Genomic DNA, 21,454 nt, shown 5'->3' with positions numbered 1-21,454 from the left:
ATTAAACACTTGTGACAAAGATATGTAATGGATGTAGGATATTTAGCAGTTTAACAATAAACCTTAACGTCTATATTGACACCATAATTCTGAAAGAGTGAGCTTAATTGGGAATTTAACAATTAGAAACAAACCCAAGTGTCTTTTTCTGCATTATAATCTGTAAAACCAGGGGAGTCGCATCTCAAAAAAGGTTGAGAGCTACTGCTGTGGTGAGTAGTGTGTTAGAAATCGACTCGATATTAAGTACAGTGCTCATGTACATGGTAATGAAGGAACATGTCAGTCAGTGCAATAGGGGGATTCATGTTTTTTTTTAATGTTTTTTGGACAAAATTTGTGCTCCATGGCACAGAGGATTAGCATCAGCACCTGATACAATCAATTCATTGAAATTCATTGGTTTTGGTCTTTCCATGGAATTTGTTGACCTTGAGAAAAATAGAAATGAAAGGCATCCTCACATTCTCACATTGAAAGCATTATTCCTCCTCTTGATACAGGCCAAGAAGGGATGTTCTCTTAGTGGAATGTAATGTCTCCATGTAAGAGATGGGGCTCAGAATCCAGAACCCGAAGCTAAGTTCCGGCCTTAGCAGTTAGCGGCAGAGTTAACCAGATCAAGAGGATAATTTCCTGACGGTCACGTAATTACCACATTGAGTTTAGACAGTGTTTCCCTGCAGAGTTGCAGCACAGGGGTTGGGAACACGAGAAGGGGGACATTGTGCTGAAAAGACAGTAACTTTTTATGATAACCCCTCAGACTGCTGAAGGCCCACATAAGCTTCGGCTGAACTTTGCAATTTATTTTTATACATAACAAAGACTGTATTTATTCCCCATCTTTTGAATACACTTGATGAACTAATTACAATTTACCATTTCTTTAGTGGAGCCACCAAGCAAAAGATTTTCCCACGAGTGTATTTGTGCAACCGGAGTGACGATAAACATCTTGAATCTTGAATCTATACTATGAAGGCCCACTTCTGGCTGAGTCTGGTGGACTTGCAGAGAGCCAGGATCACATTTCCTCGTGATACCGTCAAACACTTGCCTGACGACGGGTTCTTCAACTGGTTTGTCTGAAAGAAAAAATGCAAACTGTACAATGTCTTCTATTGTTTTAAAACGGGTTACATTCAGATGTGGAACCCGCGAGGAAGAGTGACAAGAATGAGGAAATGGAAATCTGAGTATTTCCCTGAAGCAGCATTCTTGTGCCTGTGGGGACAGTGTTGTAATATCAGTCGATGAAGAAATACGTGTTGTACCTGTGTGACGATCCACACTTGCTCAGGTGCTGCTGTGGTTGACTTTCCCTTCAGCTGACAGAGTTTAAGAGACACCAGAGCTCGTCCGAGGGTTGCATGTAAACACAAGTCATTGCCGCTGCTGAGCCGTACCTCTCGCTGGGATGTGTACTCAAAATACTACAAATCACAGAGAAAATGTTTTTAAGTCTGGTTAAAAATAATTCCTAATCACATTACCATCAGTACACATGTTCTAGTTTTGTAGGTTTATCTATCACAGTGATTCCCAACCTTTCTGGCTTGTGAGCCCCTAAAATGTAGTTAAATGGACTTGTGATCCATCATCAGAGGTTAGAGGAAAACAGTCTTCAAGATAGAGTGTGAGCAGTTAGCTTTTCTGCAACTCACGGATATTCCCAAGATCAACATTTGTACTAAACATTACCACGTTCACATTATATTCTTATTATAAGGAGACCTGTGGACATTACCAGTGTATCTTAACAAAGAAAGTGCAAAAACCTGGAGGATAATCTGAAAAATAAACAGAATTTGTGTCATGGAACACATCTTGGTTTTTAGCGTACCTGTGCTCCACTGTTACCATGACATTTGAACTTATTAACAGGCTCCCAGTCCTTGTTTTTCTTCTTCCCCACATCCAGGAAGCACTTCCCACCAATGTTATTCAACTGCAGCGGAAAGAAATAATACAGTTGTGTTCTAGATGCCTTTTTTTTAACAATCACCTGGATTTTCATCTCATGTAACTTTTGTCTAAAAGGATTAAACCCTGGGTCTCCAACAGGGGCCCGTGACCCCCTCTGTAGAATCAAAAGTTAAGACATCATGAAGGTAATCAGTGTTAACAAAATGTCAAACTGAAATATCTATAATTTTTGTAAAATTGTGTACGTCTAAGAGATCATACTGCAACCCCCTATTAAAGATGATAAACTTCAGTAATTCACCTGTCCGTGTTTGACTGGTCTGATGTCAGGCACGTAGGCCTCTGGATAAATGTTTTTCAGGTACCAAGGGAAGTCTCTGCATTTTAGTCTCTTTCTGAGTTCACGGCGTTTGGTCACGTCTCCAAATGAGTTCTGAGGGGAAAATGAAAGCAAGATATGGTGAAGTAAGACGAACAACATCATAAACATTATATGCCTGTGTTGTAAACATACTTTAGTTTTGTACGCACTTCTTTAAAAATGGCAGCTGCATTTCGGTTTCGACGATAAAAGGCAAATTTGTAGTCGTCCATCCAGACCTCAGCAAGGCGGACCAGGTTGCGGGTGATTGCATAGCTTGCGTTGGTGAATGTGTGGGGACTTTTTTTGCGGAAAATGTGCCCTACGATAGAACAAGGAATGATCTCCAGCTGACCTCCACATTGCCAGACCTGAAGTAGACAGTAGCACAAGGTATGACCCAAGCTGTTTGTAAAACCCAGGCTATGAGTATGGTAAAGAACATTTTTCTTGACTAAGTCTTACCCTGAAGGACATCTCCAAATTCTCTCCTCCCCAGAACCTCATCTGGTCATCATAAGAGCCGATGTGCTCAAAGTATGCTTTAGACACAGAGAACAGGCCACCAGCAAAAGCAGGCGTTCTAAAAAATCAGACACAAGACAGTCACCATTAATGAACAAAACAGATTTGATTTGAGTAAACACTTTGGGAAATAATCAATAAACATGTACCTGACGGGGTCAGTCTCATTCTTCCTTCTTAACTTCTCATCTTCTGGGATGGCCTCCCATCTAAACCTGAGCATCCAGTCAAATTTCCCTCGTTGATAAGGATACGGTATAGGTATTGGCTTAGTGAACCTGAGGGTATTTTGGTCAATAGGGGCGATATGTGGGCTCACCACAGCAGTAGGTTGCTCTGCTATCCGGGCTAGAAGAGGCTCCAGCCATCCAGGGTAGCATTCGCCTAAGCAGGAATATAGAAGACGGGTCAGTAAAGGTTTTCATTTTCAGGGGTGCAGCTGGGAAGTTTTTGCTTGAATGTGAAGAGTTGGTTCCCCGATCGTTTTTACTGTCTTCCTAACCTCCAGAAACAACACCGCCACCAGTGGCTCATTTTAGGCAGCATCTGCATTTGTTCACCTGTTTAAAACCACAAACTGAACCCTGCATGAAAAATTTGTAATGCACCGAATCATGGGACACATACAGTGGGAATCCAGGAATGTGAGGACCTCTCCTCGTGCAGCCTGCACTCCCAACAGTCTGGCTGTGATCAAGCCTTTCCTCTCCCTCTGGCGTAAAACACGCACTATCTTAAGCTGCTGCACATAGTCATCCAGGCGAGTCTTAAGGTGCACTGAAAAAAAGAAAAAGAGAAATCCATCTGCAATCCATCTTTTAACTCTGTTTTTGTTCTCCTCCAGTCCAGAGATGGGAATATATGGATTTTGCACTGGTGCACTTTGAAGATACTCACCATCTGTGCTGGCGTCATCCACCAGTAAGACCTCTGTGAGCAGGGCGGCAGGAGCTGTGTGCAACACACTGTAGACCGTCCTCAGCAGAGTGGACCAGGCCTCATTATGAAACACTATGATCACACTGGTGGTGGGGAGGCCAGGACAACGCAGAAACTTCTGTTCAAGGCAGCTGTCAGAGTGAAACTGACAGTTAACGGGAAGATCAAGAATAAAATGTACTTTCCTCCAAAATCACACGTCAGTGCACTTAAAAAAAAAACAAAAAAAACTGAAATGTGCTTGTTTTTATTTTCTGACCACTTAAGAACTTTTTTGAATTTGTTAATTCAGTGCAGGCAAAATACACAAACACGTGACTTTATCAAAAAATGATGACAGCTGTACAGCAAACTGAAATTCGATATGAAGTCCTGCACTTCATGAGAGCATATTTTCTCACACTTGACCTGGTGTTCTGCTTTTTTGTAAAGATTTGTAGAAATGATCTTTTCCATAAGAAATTGGCTTTGCAATCTGTTTAAAAAATACGTAAGATTCCATTATTGGCTATTGATTGAGAATTAACTAACAGAATAATTGTATTCAATGTCTGAAGACAATTTTCATCCAGAATCCGAAACATAAATCTTTAACAGTGAAAATTTAAAATGAATGTTGAGTGGCTTTAGTACATTTTGAATATTGGTCCACAAATTTGCATCACAGGCAACAAAAAAAAAAAAAAGATGCAACTGCTCTTTCTCTTCCCCATTACAAAACTTACACATGGGGATTGTTTAATTCTTCCATGAGCTGATGTTTTGTAAACTGTTCAGGTTCATAATTTCATTTGGGGTTACTACCAGAATAGGTTTATAGTTAAGACAAAAGTTGAAATTAAATGTTCAAGTTGAAGCCCCAAATTATCTACAATGCATCAGGGGTGATAGCTGAGTTAATGAACAATGGGTAAACTCACTCTGGGTGGCGTGTGTCTTCGCCCAATAGGCGGTGCAGGGAAATTCGATCACTGGCAAACTGGTTGAACTGGTTTTTGATAAAACCCTGACTTAACTCTTTTCCTTCCTTGGCAGTTAACAAATGTGGCTCAAAGGCTTTGCCGTCAGCACCCGGTGCCGTGGGATCTTGGGGAGGCCTCTGCATGTGAGGCTTGAGCTCCTCTTTAGCGTAAAAGCCAGGTGGACAGTCGGCATATGGCGATGGGACAAGCAGCTGGAGGGTAGCTCCTGGGAGTCCAATCACAAAAGCTTTGTGGTTGTAGTATAGTACGAATAGAACAATCAGAGTGCAGGAAACGGCAACCTTTACTAGAAAGGTGAGTCGACAGCAAGACATATGCATGATATGCAGGCAGAGGGACTGGGAAATCAGAGTGAAAAGAGAAAAAAGACCATTATGGAAAGCAAAAATATATGTTTGAGAAATGAATCTGATTTTTTTAGACTGATATGTGCCACAGCAGGTACAAAATAATACATTCTTTCTCTCTACTCTCTAGTGTTGTTGTTTTTTGTTTTTTTTAGAAAATAGCTGTAAGACACATTAAGTTTTAGATTTACTCAACACACATGCAGACATATTATATATGTCAATAATACTATGTTTTCTTCTTGTTGTAAAAGGGATGGATCCAGAAACTTTGTTTAGTTTACTCACTAAAACTGCACAAAAATCTCTCTATTCCTGTGGTCAGCAGGCCTAATGAACACTTCACACATTTTACATTATGATTTATAAAAAATATTTTTGTCTGTCATGTTTAAAGACAATACCACAGGCTTCATACAACGGTATACTGGTGTTTGTATGTGACATGTTTATAATATGTTGTAATAAAAAAACAACAACAACAACAAAACATTTTGTTTCAAATCTGAAAGAAAGTGACCATAGTCATATTAGACATTGTTTTAGTTTTCAGAATAGAAACCGACAGAAATTAAACACATTTTAGAGTTTGAGGTAAAAGCCTGATCAACACCTTACAAACAAGATAAATGATCAAAAAGTATTGATACAAATAATGTGACTCACTATTTACTTTACTTTCGCTGCAGGATATGAACAGGCCCCTCCACCACTGTCATCCCTCTTCATGAGTGTAACTATAACTACTGCCAAGTTGGTGTTTGTCCAATCAACTTACCATGACAGGAAAAAAAAAAACTGCTCATACCGGTCTGATACTTCTGGGAAATGCTTCACAGCAGCTATAACCATTCATTCTACATCACATTACACATGAGATGAATATCATATGTTGTATAGAGCGCTATAAACAAAATTAACAAAATATAAGAGTCGCTATCAATAAGGTGGAAAACCAAATGTACACAATGACAGAATTGAAGCAGATTAATGGAACATAGATATGAATATTTAGTGATACCAATCAAAATGGCCAGGATCATACGAGGAGTGGCATATAATGGATGACAATAAGGGGTAATGGGGAAAAAAAATGACAAAGTTGTTATGTGCAGCCTTATAAATCAACATTAACTAATTAACTAACTACCATTGTCTGTGGATCCTTCAGAGTCTTCTTTATTGATTTACATCCTGTCTGAGAATGTGTCGAATTAAAAAATGCCCCATAAAATTGGTTCAGATTGCATTTAATCCTGGACGACATTGGCAGACGGTCAGTTTTGGGAGAAAAGCATAACAATCAACTGAACATCATGTCTTACCTGTGCCAAAGAGGATATGTTGTCACAGGTGTCTGTCTGTTTGTTGTCTGTTTGTCTGCAGGATTACACACAAAAACAATGCATCCAGGACCAAAATGGACCCCACTAGCTTTTGGTGCAGATCCAAATAAAGGGATTAATCAGGGAATTTTGTCTTCTCATTTTCTTTAGTATTGTGAGAATGTAAGGCATTTTGCAAAATGTGTGTTAATTTCTCTGGGAACAATGCATGATATTGATAACAAATCAGGCAAACATCGTGTGTGATTCGTATCATTATTCAGACAGGATCAAAAAATTATCTATTCTTCTTTTATCATTCACTACTACACAGATTATTTCTGAAATAAGGTGAAGTTAGGTAAACCGGATGGGTATGACTTAATATGTAACCTACGAAATTGAAGGTAGGACTACTAAAAGTGTTTATGGTTCGTTTAAAGAGATTAACAATCATTATTTATAACAAATATTTTAAGAAATGTCCGTTAATTGCACATTTACGTGTCCCGTAACTCAGGAATTTGAACTGAACTTCTCAAGGAGGAGCTAATTAATATTTGTAACGTTTTCTCGCGAGACAACCCGGGGTGGGTGGGGCCTGTTGCCATGGTTACGCCTAAACCAAAAGTAGTGATTTCTTTACAGGCGGACCGTCTTTGATAAAAGCGTCCTCTGTCCCGGTTTCGAGCGCTTTCAATGGCGTTCTTCGGTTTAATACACCTGGGTTATCAAAACCCAATAGGCGACAAAATGATAGTGAATCCCAGAAGAGCGTCTCATCCTCAGGGTAAGAGGAGTTGGACTTGTTGTAAAGTTCTTCTGTAAGCTAACGTTACAACCGCAGGTAAAAGCAGATTAGCTTGCTGCAAGCTAACAAGGATACTTCTTTAAATGTCTTTGAGCTTTAAAAAAAATTGCAAACTGCAATACATGAAAATAAATGTTTGCTCAGATATACAGAGTTTGGCACTAATGGCTGTACATGGTGTTTATTTGTTTATTATATAGAGTTTGGCAAAGGGATGTTGATGTTCATGTATTGTGCTACTGGAGTCTAGTAACAAGATGATGGTTGTGTCAGCGGTTGTGAGTCAGTGTGTCTGAATAATTCCATGAGGGATGGGTCATGTAAATCACCAGAGACGAAAATTCATTAATTCATTCATTCATTGTGCCAATGTTAATAAGTAAGGTGACATGGGAAAGGCCAGATCCATAGATTAATCACATCCCGTAGTGTAACATATTTAATATCCTGCATTCAAAACATTATTCAAGTAAAAGTAGGTATGATCAGCGAAATGAAGACTACTTAAGTTGGTGTTCTAGTGTGGAGGACTTAGGTCCCATGATCAAAATGTTACTTGTCAAATGAACTTCGATCTGGTAGGCTCATTGAGATAGCTTTTTCAAGAAAGAGACCTGGGATAAACAAGAATCATTTATGGTCAGACAGCCACACAACCAGCACAACAGAATTGTCCATTTAAAGCCAAACAATCTGGTGTCATAAAAGATATGAGATTGCAAAGCATTAAAAGTCATTGGAAATTATTCATCTGAATGAAGCATTACCTGCATGTCTTTTAGCGCCCTAAACATGCAACAACAACAAAATATGCTATATTTTGTCTTTCACCAATTTATTCTTGGTAAAAGACAAGTTCACGCCACTGTAAATTGAGTCTTTTTTAAAATTGTGTCTTGAACCTATATCTTTACAGCTGGTGAGGTTAACAACAGAGAGCTGCCTCCATCTCAAGAACAACAGGGAGCCCTCAGTTGTACAAACAAATGCAGCGTTGACCACCAGCCACTTCCAGACAGCACTGCCATACACCATGGGAGCCATGAGCAATACAAAGAGATGGTCAAACGGGTTAAAACGCCCAAATGTGAGCAGACACAGCTGTGTCAAATGCATTCGGTTGAGCTGTGAGAGAATCAAAGTTAGAATGGTGAAAGTCTTGGTTTCCTCTCTTCTCCAGCCCCGAACCAGCTGTACAAAATGCCTCTGACGGACAGTCAGCAATATGGATGGATGATGTCCAAGAGTCCTGAGCCATGGACTCAGGTCAAACGCTTTCCCCGAAAGAACAGTGAGATGACAAAGTATGTAACATTACCAAGTCTAATATATTTTTTTAAACATAGCATCCAGATCTCTGTGAGCATAATCTACTTGTTGCTTTCACAGGTTTGTTCAAGAAATGTCAATGGCTGACTGGTAGGTCATCGTGTTCTGACAGCCTTCTCAATCCCCCCCCCGTTATGATACATTTCTGTAATTAAACTGTTGATTCTTTAACCAATGATTTTTCTTTCATCTATTTATTTATTTATTTATTATATTAAAATGGCACCATTAACATCAATTACAACCCATGACATTTAACAACAAAGTGCTTCAAAACATCATCACCAAAAGTGATGCAGTGACACATGGCACATATCAAAAGGATTTGTTTAACAGAGCTACACTGGAGGGCATAAAAGGTCTTTGGGCACAGGAAGGCCCTACTGGAATGGTCCATACAGATCATGATATTGTACTGCCCTCTAGATGAGATTATAATAACTTCTTCTGAATTTGGGAACATGTGAAAAGCAGAGTTAGAGGAGAGTTCAGCAACTAGACCACGTGTGGTTCCTTACCTGATGCACAGCAGGAGCCCAGATGGTTTAAAATCAGGAAACATAACAGTGTGAGGATGGTTGCATAATTTACAGCAGAGGTCAAGAAATGGTGAGTGTTGAGAGATGCCAGAAGTCAACAGTGATGTTCACAGGCTGGATCTGAACACTAATCCTCACCTCTGAAAGGCACAAAATTTCCCATAATTTTACTTAATGGGCTTCAGTACTCTTGTCCTATTAGTAAAAAATGAATGACATCAGTCGAAACAGGAGCTCATCATACTGGAGTCCATGGTCACTCAGATCTGTAGTGAGTATTGCAAGATGATGGTGAACGTGTCCAAACTTACTGTTAGCACAATAATCACATAACATGTTTGTGATCACCTGGCAACACAAACTACTGATTCTTAAAGGGTTAAAACAAATGAAACCAAATCATAACCACTGTCGCAACTCTCAGCTGGACCTGCAACTGGCCCATGTACTGGGGTCCAAGCACCAGCTCAGAGCCAAAAGTACAAGTCCTGTCACAACGGCTGTTACTTACCATAACTGTCCTGTAGATGGCACAAGGTGGTACTGCTGGTCCTGCAGGTTTGCAGCTGCATATCACTGACTTATCATTGACTGGTATGGATTTAGTTATGTTGGCTGCTAATCCAAACCATAGTCCACATAAGGTGATGAGTCTGCACAAACCCTGAGAATACCCCTTACTGATCTGTTCATTTTACCCTGACTGGTGAAGAATAATAGATTTGCGTTTTCATGTTTCTTAATATGAGTTTCAACTCAGTGACACAGGGACTACGTAGTAATTAATCAGTGATTAATCAGATGTACAACTTCACTTGAAAGTGCACAAAGAGTAATTAATGATCAAGTAATCATTAATTACATAATCAACCTGGTAACTACTTAGTGTTATGTTTAACTTTAATTGAAGGTGCAGAAAAAGATTAACTTGTGATTAAGTAATTATTAAATAATTATTCTACCTGGCATCCACTACTAGTACTATGTTTGACATACTTGAAGGTAAACATTAAGAGTAATTTATGATGAATTTATCAGTAATTATTGAGACATTACTAGATTGTGCCACTCAGCAGCTGGTTCATGGTTGAATAACGGACGTTGTCACTCTTGAGGAAAGTGGTCATATGTCGAATCACAGGTATTTATGAACTGATCATTAAAGATTTATTAATATAGTATTATTTACTATATCGTTCTTAAATTACGATTTTCAGAGATCACTCATAAATGATTAATTAATCATCAAGTTGTTCCTTATTCATTCCTACTCCCGTTCTGTAGTATCTGCTCACATTTTTATGTGAACCCTAGTGTTAAGTATTACTGTATCCGTTAAAAAGGCGCCATTAAGGTTTGCTACCAGTGACTTCTGTTCCTGTAAGCCACAGGTAAGACATACTTGCAATACATTAAAAAAAACAAAAAACATTAGTGGATATATGAAAACACAAGAACAGCCATTGATTTTTTTTTATTTTTTTCTTCAAGGGGAAATGTTATTTTTCTCTTTGTCATAGTCCTCAACTCTTCTTGTCCTTCAACTTTGCAAAAACAATCCCCTTTCAACTCCTCCAACTCAGGGAAAATACAAATAAAAGAAAAAAAACAAATACGGAAGGATTCATCAGGCCTGAGCAAAACACTGTTTCAGTAGTATGGGGACAACCTTCCTCCCGTCTCCGTTCCCCCCAAAACATCCCAAGAGTTAACAATCAACACAAGTCTACGGACAGCCAATAGAAATAGAATACATACAATGCACATTTTAATAAACTCATGTCCGTTCTATAAACTCTTTGCTTATATGAATCTCTCTTCATTGGTCACAGTTCATTTGATAGTTGGTGATCTCCATTACATTACTGTCCTCTGGTGCTCACACCACCACCACCACCACCACGCTAGAGGCCACATGTCATTGCACAGGAGGGACCAATAGCACAAGGCTGCGTGAGCTGGCTTTGGTACAAACATGATCAACTGGTTGGTTGCCATTGTTGAGAGTGGCGGAAGAGCTTAAATCAGGCTGATTCTCCCAATTTATTTTGAGATCACTGCAGTAATGAGAAGTGAAAATTATTCTCAACAAGCCCTTATCCCTTCTCTTCCTCTTCGTCCAAACATCAGCAGTCCAGACAGGGCAAGCAGGCACAGTTCCTGTTCAGTGTTATTCTGTGATTTAACTTAAGGCAATCAAACTCAGCTATTAGTTCTTCCACATGTTGCTGAAAGACTGAGCGGGGGAGGAAATAATACAATAAATATGTGTGTAGGTCTACTAATTCTGCCTTCACATAGTTAGTGCTGAGAAGTTAATGGAGGGAGAGGTCACCTTAAAGGCTGACTGAGATTTACAATACTGCAGTAGTGGCATAAATAAAATAAAAAAAGCACAGTGAATCATCTGTATTTGTGTGTTTACTGCTATGCTTATGAGAGCATACACCACTCAGGTTCTGCTGCAAAGGCAGCTAGTAGTTACTTCTTCTTACTATATATGATCACACCGATCGCCAGTTGAAATACTGTATTGAACATCAGGACTGAACAGCAGAATTCATTGGCTGCAGTTGATCAGTTGGTACCAGTGAGCTTGAGCTTTTACGACTGGCATATTACGAGAAAGCGTGCTGGTCTTTGATCCTTTTCATTGGAATGGAATCATCATAATAAGCATAATAATTAATCAGAATCTTCATAATAATAATAATAATAATAATAATAATAACAACATTAAGAATATACAAATGATGGATACAGAAGTGATACAAAATACCCTACGTTAAAACAAACCAAAATGAAAACAAGATACCACAATCAGACATGCTTCAAAGCGGTTATGTTTGGCAAGAAAGCAGTTTTCGTTGTATCATAAAAACCTCACAGTGAAAATAGTTATGCCCCTTCAGGATTACAAAGCACAGTATTCAGTCAAAATCAACATATATTTCTTTCCTTCATCTATTTCTTCTTCATGGAAGAATCAGGCTGTGTGGTACCACTGCGCTGAAATCCGAGGTTTCCCCCCTCCTGATGGCTCTGGGACAACTACCTGATCTGAGTTCCTTCATTTCCATTTGCACCAAAAAAATACTTCTCTGAAAGGGAAGGAGCAGTCGATGACAACATACTTTTACGGCTGAAACCAGCTGCCCACTGGCTGCTCAAGCTCTGAGGAACTGATTTGAAGTGAAATGAGGATGATCCGAGCCGGAGCTACTTCTGCTCCTCAGAGAGTGGAGATAAAAATATAGATTTCGGACATCGCCTTCTCATAACATCCTTAGTCGTCTTTTTTCTTTAGAGGTTGAGGGCAACATCATCATTTTAGAGTTAGTGGTCAGCTCTCTGCTGCCTGAATAATAAATTAATTTGACATTTTATGAAAACAATGAGCAGTCGGGCAAACAAACAGGGTTCAGGCCTCCTGCCTAAAAAAAAAAACAGAGGCGGTGATCATTGCTGACTTCAGCGAGAACATATCAAACATGTCTTGCCTTGCTTTTAGTAAATACTTTAGTCTTTGGTCAATATATTCCTCCTCAGTTTATACATATAGTCATACACACACAAATATGCATGTACATACACACTTATAAACGTGTAATAAACTGGATATTTGTGCACGTATGTATTCACACTTTTCATAAAGGACCTTTTGCACAAAACATTGAGATCAGAATAAATAATTAATCCAGAAACAAAATATGAGTACCTGTTCATAATTCATGTGAAATAAAAATTACCGGAAAACAAATAGAACAAAAACAAAACACAAAGTAAAAATAAAAGTAGCCTTATGTACAGCGTTAATCTTCTTTTGACACAGGCTAAAAGGCGTTGTTTTAAATAAACAGACTTTGCATCTTTCAAGAAGCCTGAGAGAGAGGCTAGACATGAGAAAAACACTTGTCCTTCAACATGTACGTGGGCCAAAATGGCTGCCAGACGAGAACATTTTCCTCTCAAGAACACTTTCCTTTTGAAGTCTTAAAAGTTTTTTTTCCTCTTTGCTTGGGGATTCAAGTGATGGCGTCTCGAGTTTTTTAGCCATTCGTTTGCACTGTGAGTCCTCGCTCAGTGGTGCTGTGTCCTTGCAGTGGGGATCATCCCGGCATCTGCTGCCGCCATGGCTGCTAACTGTTGGGCGGTCCATCATTCAGGAAGTAGGTTGTCATTTCCCCTTTCCCTTTGACCTTAACCACCCCGCGACACTCCAGCACGTACCCTTTGTTTGCAAGCACCTGGTGGAGGTCTGTAGTCACCTGTGATTAGAACGGAACAGGCAGATTTACATTTATGAACCTGAGTGATCAATGTTTATTTAATGATTTTCATTTTCATAGTCTTAATTTAAAAATGTCTTATATCTTAAAGAATTTATATGCCCCTTCCACTATGACCTCATTTTCTTGCTTTGTTTCACACCTGGATGTCTGTTATTCGAAGTCACATGAAACCTACCTGTATGCGGTCAGGCACACCTGTGCTGTCCATACGACTGGCCACATTAACTGTGTTTCCCCAAATATCATATTGAGGCTTGCGTGCACCGATAACCCCAGCTACCACTGGTCCAATGTTCAGGCCTGAGAATCAAAGACAAAAACATTACAGTGAATCAACAAAGCAAAACTTCTACTAAACATGAATCTTGTGCTGTTTTTATTTTTTTTAATTTTTTTTTACCTATTTTCATCTGGAAGTTGTTGAAGGAATGCTCGTTGATGTATTTCATCTGCTCCCGGAGTCTCATGGCGTAGTCGGCCAGTGCAGTAATATGGGAACGTCCCTCCTTGTCATAGGTGGAGTCATTGAGACCGGAGGCCGCCATGTAGGTGGAGCCGATGGTCTTGATCTTCTCTAGCTGCCTGTACTTCTCTTCACTGATGATCTGAGAACAGGATACATTTGCACAGTTTACAAAAAATCATATAATCCCTTTTTTTTTTAATGTTTGGGAATCAAATCTGCACATTGAGTTTTACAAACATGCCGTGACGTATTTTACCTCATCAAAGTCGGCGATGATCTCGTTGAGCAGCCGCAGACACTCCACTCCCTCGTTGTTGGCCTCCAGCTCCACGTAGAATTCAGAAAAGTTGCTGATGGAGGCGAACATGACAGCAACACACTCACAGGACTGGTAGTATAGCTCGTCGTTGCGCCGCTCACGTGCCAAAAAGTGAGCAGCAACGTCCTTAGGCAGAATATTATGGAGGAGGCGACGATTGTAGGCTTGCAGTTCCTCCATCTCCTCCTTCTCTTCTGTGGCCTGAGAGATAAAACTTTTTATTAGTTATATTCAGACAAGTATAATGTCTGACAAGGTCAAGGTTTAAGTGGCAGATCTATGTCTATCATCTTGTTCATTGATGGACAACATTGAGTTTTTTTCAGAAACATGAAGACATTGTGTTTGGTCAGATGGCGCCCTCTAGTGGACGCTGCACATACCTGTAATTTCCACAGGAAGTCGAGGCGTGCAGTAGATTCAACCTGCTGGGCGTGCAGGTACAGTGCCAGGACGAAGACTGTGAGGATCACTGGAGTCATGACCCTCAGGGACACTTTGGTCACAACAAATGGGCTGCGGAGTGACGGACACGTGTTCAGATTAATGTATGTAAGATGAACTGGGGGGATAAAAGCTTTAAAATAATTATAGCATATCGGGATGTCCAGACCAAGAACGACAACTATAACAATAACTATGAATATATCTTTCTAATTCAAGTGGTCTGTGGAATTCACACCACAATATAAAGACAATCACAGATGCAAACGACATCCTTGGGATCACTTTCAGAGTGTTTTGATGAACGATAGAAACACTGACAACCAATCAAAATTCATCTGAATTCACAGGCTCATCAATCAGCTTGATTTTGGGGACAGTTTTCTACAAAATACTATTTCAGAGGTGTTTATTAAATTGGTGTATTATGTAAGCTAATTGATGGCATTTAGGAAACACTTTTTAGACAGCCTACTCTAATAACTCAGTCTTGGTTATTTATACAGCTCATTGAATGCTTATATAATGTGTATTAGGCTGCAAATTACACATAAAAAACTTAATTTCACCTGAAACAAAAAGCCAAACTGTTTTAGGGTTTATAAAGTTTCTTTTGTCTTTCTCATGTTCTCTTGACAATCGCCAGGATAATTAATGTTGAGAATCTTTTGGTGATCATTGCTAACAGGGATGGATTCTGCAAACTCATCTTTGAAGAATTTCATGGATCAGTATCCTTGTTATCAGTTTGGATCCTCACATCGTTATCTTTACAGTCATCTTTACAGTTATGGTTCTTGGTGTGAAAGTAATACTGAATGTAATCTTACCATTGGTTTGTAGTTTCATTGAAACTGGACCTAAAAGTACAAAGAAAATGAATTCTCATCAACACAAATGAAGCAAAATAGCATTATAATATTAGTGTTCCTTTTTTAAAACAATCTTACCATTGAGCACTAGTTTCATTTAAATCACTAAAAAAGGGAACAAAAAAATACCATTAGTACAAACAACAAAATGTACAAAACTGAAGATATATAGCAAAAATAAAATTGTACAAATCAATTGTTGGTACAAATTGGTAATGTTAATGTTACTTAAAATGTTGAGTGTGTGTGTGTGTAATGTCTCTGTGTTAGGTGTTTTTGATGTTGTTAGGTGTTTTTGTCATTTTCACAGAGCATCTCAGTACATATTCACTTACATTGTCTTCAAGTATATTTTCTGCTGACCTATGTTATAACTGCTTAAGTGAGTTACTAATGTGAGGGGGAAAAAACGCATACAGTTGGATGGAATCATTTACTAGGTTTTTGCATTATTATTATCCTTCCAAATTATAAAGATAAGAACAGTCTAACTCGCTAAATTCTACTGTTATTCCTGCTCTCCTCTTGAAACATCTCCGGGGCCTCATTTATAAAAATGTCTTCCATTTGTGCTTGGACTTAGTCTGAGTCTTAAGATCACTGCTAATGATGTATTTAAAATCAATTCACAAAAGGTGTTGAGTATAAAAAACCTTGCTGAAGCAGGTTCCAAGAATCCCATTTGTCCCTTCTGCACATGTCATCTACGAAGTAAAGTTTAAAGTAATTTAAACTGAAACACGTGCCTTATCATTTCCCTTTTAATAATGCCAGCATGAACAGGGGTTTTTGTCAGGAATAACCATGGAACAGAAGAGAAAATCAAACTTTGTGGAAGACGAGATCATGTTGATGGTAGAGGAGGTTGAAGCCAGCCAACACGTTTCAGTAGGTGGACTAGGAATAGTAGCTTGAAAAATCAAGCCAGTGAGCTGATTAAAGCCGTGGACTTGATAAAATATGGTGCAAAGATGGAGATGTTATCAGGATAAAAGAATAACTAAAATAATAAATAACACCATTTTCAATACCCGATTGAGGATCAATACTCAGCCCTACATTTAAAACATGAAAAAAGCTGCCTAGTTTTATACAAACATTGTTCTGCGCCCCCGCTCCAAATCAGCACCCAGCCTGTGGCACTTACATGGCATTGGAGGTGACAAAGAGGTCTGCGTTGTCGAATAGTGCTACTTGTGGCCACTCCACCAGCAGCAGGAAGGTGAGCTGGATGAGCAGCATGAGGGCCAGCTTCCCGATGCTGCTGATCTGCAGGAACACCGAGCAGGCCAGCAGCGTCAGCAGCACACTGTAGCTGAAATACTGGCACGAACAGGAGAGCAGCATCACAAAGAGGTGCTATCAACAATAGATCTCTCACAGAAACACAAATGCAAATGTGACATTTTCCGTTTGAAATGGCTCGACCGTTTGTGCCGGGGACACAAACAGTGAAGTGGTGACATACAATGAACTCACCTCAGGAAAGGGGCAGGAGGGGCCTTGGCTCGGACAGATCTCTAGACCGCCTTCAACGGACACATTCAGGCTGTGGATCAGACAGGGTGTCACCAGGGCTTCGGAGGTGTTGAGCTTCTCCGCAACGCACTGTGCCAAGCCCGTGGTGTCACAGGCAAACTGCAGCGAAGCCAAACATACATCACACGTGATCATCTACCCAGCAAGATTTTCTACATGTATGGCTGGTCTTCTGTGTTAGCTGTCACTGACCATATTAACAAAGGCAGAGATGAAGACGAGGATGATGGTAAATACTCCAACCAGGGTGCTGTTGGTGCGAGACTGGACAATCTTCTTCGAGACAGTCTGCATCGCACCTGGAAAGAGCTGCACGAGGGAAAAAAAAGAAAAGAAATAAGATTTACACCTTCGACAGATGGTGAAAGTATATTACCAAAATATCAGTTTTGTTTGTTTTCATGAGCTTCACTACCTTGATGCACGAATATATGGCACAGATGAAGAGGATGTTGGCGAGGATGATGAAGATACTGATGTAGATTCCCAGCATGACTGGGGTGCTGCAAGGAACAATACATAAAGTTACAGAGAGATATTCAGGGCGCGTTCTCAACTAACCGGCTCAGTTTTGGTCAAACTTCTACATGCAACCAAGCAAACTAAGCCAAACAACAGATAAATGTTTTTAGCATCGATTTAAAAGTCCTATTAATCCACCTGCTGATTGTTAAAGGGCAGCCTTATACCCTTTTTTGTATAACTGGTGAATTGTATATATTTATGCATGTTGACACATGTGTAGGGATGGATCATAGTAATAAGGAGGTAAAACATCTGAGTTGAGCTACTTTCCTTCTGCATTTTACAGGTTCCTCAATAAAATGTGCCATGCAGTCCCTATCCACCTTTAAGACTGCGGAACAAGATACGTTTTTTTCCCTCCTGTTTCTATGCAGAAATATGAACATATCAGGTCCTTGTGACAAAAAATTCGCAAAAAATGATACACGAGTTCTCCAAGTGGGATGAAAGTCACGAAATTGTCTAATGTCTTTTAATCAGTCAGCGCTAACATGAACCAGACCAAAATTAAAGGGCATCAATGTATTATGTAAAGGCAGTCTTAACAAGGTACATATTGGAGGATCTACAGTATATGTGTAAGAACTTACTGTGGAAAGATAACAATCTGTATGAATGATATGAAGCAGAATACTAGTAGGGTGCAGGCAACGTAGCCTCCAAAACGATCGTCCACCTTTTTGGAATACTGCAACAGAAAAGAAATGAAGAAGACAGTTAGGTGGAAGAAACTACAACAAAAATAAGCAGTAATAAAAATGTGGTAAAGCGGAACTAAATGAAAAGTAAACACTTTAAAGGTGTAATTTGTAAAATATGGCCAAAATTCAAAGGGGTCAGAACATCACCAGAGGGACAGCTGCTGCTCTGTGGAAGCTGTCCTTGACAGTAGCTAGCTACCGTTAGCTCATGACTCAGTTAGTGGTGGAAAAATGTTTTGTAGAGCCAGAATATTTTCACATCTCACTCAAGGAACTGAGGACTTACTGTGATTGTGGAAAGTCAAACAAAGACTGTTGGTAAGTTTTGTTCCATGTATGTGGAGCCTGAATGAAGCCTTTTTTACAATTAATATCAGAGGATCTTGTATTCAGGAGGTTGTATTTTTTCTATTTAGTAAGGAAACTGCATGAAGGAGTATTCATTTATTCTTCTTCACAACAGTTGACATATCTCTCCTAGCTGAAACTTTGGGGCTATAAGACTTTAAGGAGAAAGGACAGCTGGTGCGAGTAGTTTAGCGAGCTAACTTCAGTAAATGTCTCTGCAACATCAACGCAGTGTTTTTAGTCGCATTCTGCTCATAATGTTGTAAACAAAAATTTGGGTCATATGTTACATATGTTTGCAGCTGTAGCAAAACAATCACGAGTCTCTTCTTAACCTTTTTCTCAAGGCTCGAGGTCTGGAAGGTGAGCAGGAACTTCTTCACGTGGTCTTTTCTCAGCTGGTCAATGCTGCGTGCGTCAATGGCTCTCCCCAGAAATTCATCCACCTCGTCCTCAGGGTTCATGGCCTCCTGAACTCCACGGCTGAAAAAAAGATAAAGGCGTTAATGAGATCAAGTAAAAAAAAAAAAAGGAGCACTTTTCAAACATCTGAGCATCGAGAGTGAGTACTCACTTGTCTTTACTGGAGGTCTCATCAATCCCCTGAAAGAAATATGACAAATATGAGTCTCAGGGAGAAGCGAGAAGCTGCAGCCTGTCACCATGGAGGAGCAAGTCGATGTTGAGTCTCACCATTTGTCTGAAGACTTTGGAGTCTTTGGTCCGGGAGAAGGTTCTGTCAGGGACCCAGCGTGGCATCAGCCCCTCGTTAGAGTTGGCCCTCGTCCGCTGCATCTTTGCCATCATCGCCTTCTCCTCCTTCTGCTCAGCGGAAAGAGGATGAAAGCTTGACCAACTGTTCTCAAACAACACAACACACTGAATAATAATATAAGTGACAAAATACACTGGAAGAGGTCTTTTTCGTTCTGGCTTTCATGACGCCCACAAGGGAGCGTACAGTCAGATTAGTTCATTCACAAATCTGTCCCCTGTCATCTGTGAAGATTATTCCTCTGTGGTTCTTTTTCTTCACAGTGGAAAACAGTTTGTCTACTTGTCACTGTTGATCTGCAACAGATTCAAGATTCTAGGCCCCCCCAAGTTATTTTTAGTTGTTGTTGGTGTTTGCCCTACTTGTCAATGCAAAACTTGGCCAAACAACAGAAATCATTCCACACTTCCTAAAACATTCTGCAGGTTGGACAAATGTTTTGTTCTCCCCTTTAAGCGAGGCCCCTTTCAGACAATATAATTCACAATACGTATCGATGATAACAAGTTTATCGCGTCTGCAACAATCAACACATTGCAAGACAATCACATAACAATACATCACAATACCTGTCTAAGGGAAGAATACAAAACACCCCTAAAAAGCCAACATGCATGAATAATGTATTAACTCAGTCCTTTGGCGTGTCAGTTTCAAGGAATTCATCCGAGATGAAACAATGTATGAAAAAGTGCAAAGTCTTAACTGACTTCAACTTGTCCATGTCCATGTGTGCCATGTATGTGTATGTATGATGTAAAAATATAATGTAAAATATCTGTAAACCTGCAAAACTGCCAAAAAGCACAACCATTCTGGAGTCAAAATGTTTAATAGAAGTATGGTACAGCGCATTGAACTCTTTGATAAGAAGGTGGTTCTAGTGCAGCAATGTACACAATGAATATACAGTGTATTTTTTTAGATTGTTATTGTATCATGAAATTCTGATACAGAAGCATCAGAATGTTACCTTGCCGTACTCTAAAGGATGTGCTAAAAGGCTAATATGCTAACATTTAAACTGGGTGAAAAATAATGATTGTAAAAGGAAATATAAGAGAAAAAAATTCAGAAATAAATAATTAATAAAATCTTAGTGCATATGTATATTTCTGTGTTTTCTTTAAGAAAAAAAAGAAAAACCCTGAACATGACAAACATATGCTTATGGCATTTTGTGTTTTTATGCACTGACCCGTTTCTGGCTGCAGCCGAGGACCAGGAAGGTCTCTATGCTGTTTTCCTTTAGATACGCATTCCTCTCACCTCCAAAACCTGGTTCCACCTCATAGTCTCCGTTGAGGTACTGCAAGGTAGCCTTGGTGATGTGGATCCGCCTACGAGGAGGTAAACACAAGGAATTTAATATAAAACATTAAATTCACTATGAGGAACTTTTAGTTTTTGTTGATTCAAGCGGCCCTTTTGACAAAGCGGTAAGACATCAGCACCTGCGGTTGTACAGATCTTTGCTAATATGTGCCAGTGGAGCATTTGTTTTGAAAGCGAGTGACAGATACGTATTGTTTATAAAGAACCAATAAAGTAAGCCATCTTTACTTTACTGGTTCTTTATAAACATGGTACCTTTGTTGATTACCAGTAAATCATCTTGCGTCAACAGCTTCTGTGGACTTTGCTGATTTTTTTACCATGCAAATCGTTGCGTGTGAACCTCACCCTGCTTTGCCTCCCGCCTCCATGTGATTGGCCAGTGTGACATCGTTTGACCACACGTCAAACTGCCACTTCCTCAGTCCCAGCACGCCACAGTGGACACGCCCACTGTGAATGCCGACGCGCATGTTTACGTTGACCCCCGTCACTTCTCGCACCAGCCTGCGGGTACACAGCACAGAAGATCAGCCTCTATTACATCAAACAAACAAAGCCAATCCAAACAGCACACATATGCAAACACTGTTTCTACTCACGAGATGGCCTCTATCATGTCGACGCCCATCTCCACACAGCAGTGGGCGTGGTCGGCCCGGGGCTCAGGCAGCCCGGACACACAATAATAACAATCACCCAAAATTTTAATACGTAGACAGTGGTTCTCCTGAGAAAGACGGTAAAAAA

The 21,454-nt window shown here is 39.7% G+C and overlaps 3 protein-coding genes and 1 long non-coding RNA gene across 8 annotated transcripts in view; 2 read left to right on the top strand and 2 right to left on the bottom strand.

Annotated features, from left to right (window-relative positions):
* Nucleotides 1-304: 304 nt before the first annotated feature.
* Nucleotides 305-5,795, bottom strand: LOC119022544 (polypeptide N-acetylgalactosaminyltransferase 6-like). Of its 2 annotated transcripts, XM_037103518.1 has the most exons (11): nt 5,751-5,795; nt 4,675-5,075; nt 3,713-3,885; nt 3,443-3,592; nt 2,965-3,199; nt 2,756-2,873; nt 2,461-2,661; nt 2,231-2,362; nt 1,847-1,951; nt 1,278-1,436; nt 305-1,088 (listed from the first exon to the last, which is right to left on the bottom strand). In XM_037103518.1, exons 2-11 carry the CDS (start codon nt 5,055-5,057, stop codon nt 972-974), a joined length of 1,773 nt encoding a protein of 590 aa, XP_036959413.1. In that variant the 5' UTR covers nt 5,058-5,075; nt 5,751-5,795; the 3' UTR covers nt 305-971. The 2 variants fall into 2 exon arrangements, with proteins under 2 accessions (XP_036959413.1, XP_036959412.1); XM_037103517.1 differs by having other exon boundaries at nt 305-1,436.
* On the top strand, nt 1,948-4,925 carry LOC119022552. 2 transcript variants are annotated; one of them, XR_005075972.1, is made up of 5 exons: nt 1,948-2,114; nt 2,260-2,394; nt 2,478-2,683; nt 3,660-3,931; nt 4,790-4,925. It is a non-coding gene; the product is annotated as an uncharacterized LOC119022552 (long non-coding RNA). The 2 variants fall into 2 exon arrangements; XR_005075973.1 differs by lacking the exons at nt 3,660-3,931; nt 4,790-4,925 and adding an exon at nt 2,790-2,977.
* Nucleotides 5,796-7,005: 1,210 nt separating the features above from the next.
* Nucleotides 7,006-8,727, top strand: LOC119022550 (testis-expressed protein 49-like). The gene is made up of 4 exons (XM_037103524.1): nt 7,006-7,199; nt 8,137-8,307; nt 8,401-8,524; nt 8,610-8,727. Exons 1-4 carry the CDS (start codon nt 7,109-7,111, stop codon nt 8,641-8,643), a joined length of 420 nt encoding a protein of 139 aa, XP_036959419.1. The 5' UTR covers nt 7,006-7,108; the 3' UTR covers nt 8,644-8,727.
* Nucleotides 8,728-10,546: 1,819 nt separating this feature from the next.
* The window catches only part of LOC119022541 (adenylate cyclase type 6-like), a 38,481-nt gene continuing 27,573 nt past the window's right edge, over nt 10,547-21,454 (bottom strand). For 2 of the 3 annotated variants that reach the window (XM_037103510.1, XM_037103511.1), the window contains 18 exons: nt 21,307-21,434; nt 21,053-21,211; nt 20,568-20,709; nt 19,288-19,416; nt 19,169-19,197; nt 18,930-19,077; nt 18,136-18,233; nt 17,436-17,523; nt 17,213-17,329; nt 16,961-17,119; nt 16,629-16,804; nt 15,560-15,586; nt 15,440-15,469; nt 14,549-14,681; nt 14,103-14,366; nt 13,781-13,985; nt 13,556-13,680; nt 10,547-13,356 (listed from right to left, as the gene is read on the bottom strand). In XM_037103510.1, the coding sequence (XP_036959405.1) occupies nt 13,228-13,356; nt 13,556-13,680; nt 13,781-13,985; nt 14,103-14,366; nt 14,549-14,681; nt 15,440-15,469; nt 15,560-15,586; nt 16,629-16,804; nt 16,961-17,119; nt 17,213-17,329; nt 17,436-17,523; nt 18,136-18,233; nt 18,930-19,077; nt 19,169-19,197; nt 19,288-19,416; nt 20,568-20,709; nt 21,053-21,211; nt 21,307-21,434 (2,286 nt within the window). In that variant the 3' untranslated portion in view covers nt 10,547-13,227. The remainder of the gene's footprint in view (nt 13,357-13,555; nt 13,681-13,780; nt 13,986-14,102; nt 14,367-14,548; nt 14,682-15,439; nt 15,470-15,559; nt 15,587-16,628; nt 16,805-16,960; nt 17,120-17,212; nt 17,330-17,435; nt 17,524-18,135; nt 18,234-18,929; nt 19,078-19,168; nt 19,198-19,287; nt 19,417-20,567; nt 20,710-21,052; nt 21,212-21,306; nt 21,435-21,454) is intronic. The other variant, XM_037103512.1, reaches the window with a different exon arrangement.

The sequence above is a fragment of the Acanthopagrus latus genome, chromosome 7, assembly GCF_904848185.1.
Source record: "Acanthopagrus latus isolate v.2019 chromosome 7, fAcaLat1.1, whole genome shotgun sequence".
NCBI classification, from domain to species: Eukaryota; Metazoa; Chordata; class Actinopteri; order Spariformes; family Sparidae; genus Acanthopagrus; species Acanthopagrus latus.
This window is presented reverse-complemented; position numbering and strand designations above follow the sequence as displayed.

Bases quoted from the DNA above. Each gene is read 5' to 3' on its own strand.
- LOC119022544 (XM_037103517.1), bottom strand. From the start codon at position 5,057: ATGCATATGTCTTGCTGTCGACTCACCTTTCTAGTAAAGGTTGCCGTT. The intron at 3,886-4,674 runs GTGAGTTTACCC...TCACTCTGACAG, and splicing joins GAAGACACACGCCACCCAGA to CTGCCTTGAACAGAAGTTTC. The intron at 2,874-2,964 runs GTACATGTTTAT...CTGATTTTTTAG, and splicing joins AATGAGACTGACCCCGTCAG to AACGCCTGCTTTTGCTGGTG.
- LOC119022550 (XM_037103524.1), top strand. From the start codon at position 7,109: ATGGCGTTCTTCGGTTTAATACACCTGGGTTATCAAAACCCAATAGGC. The intron at 7,200-8,136 runs GTAAGAGGAGTT...ATATCTTTACAG, and splicing joins AAGAGCGTCTCATCCTCAGG to CTGGTGAGGTTAACAACAGA. The intron at 8,308-8,400 runs GTGAGCAGACAC...TCTCTTCTCCAG, and splicing joins ACGGGTTAAAACGCCCAAAT to CCCCGAACCAGCTGTACAAA.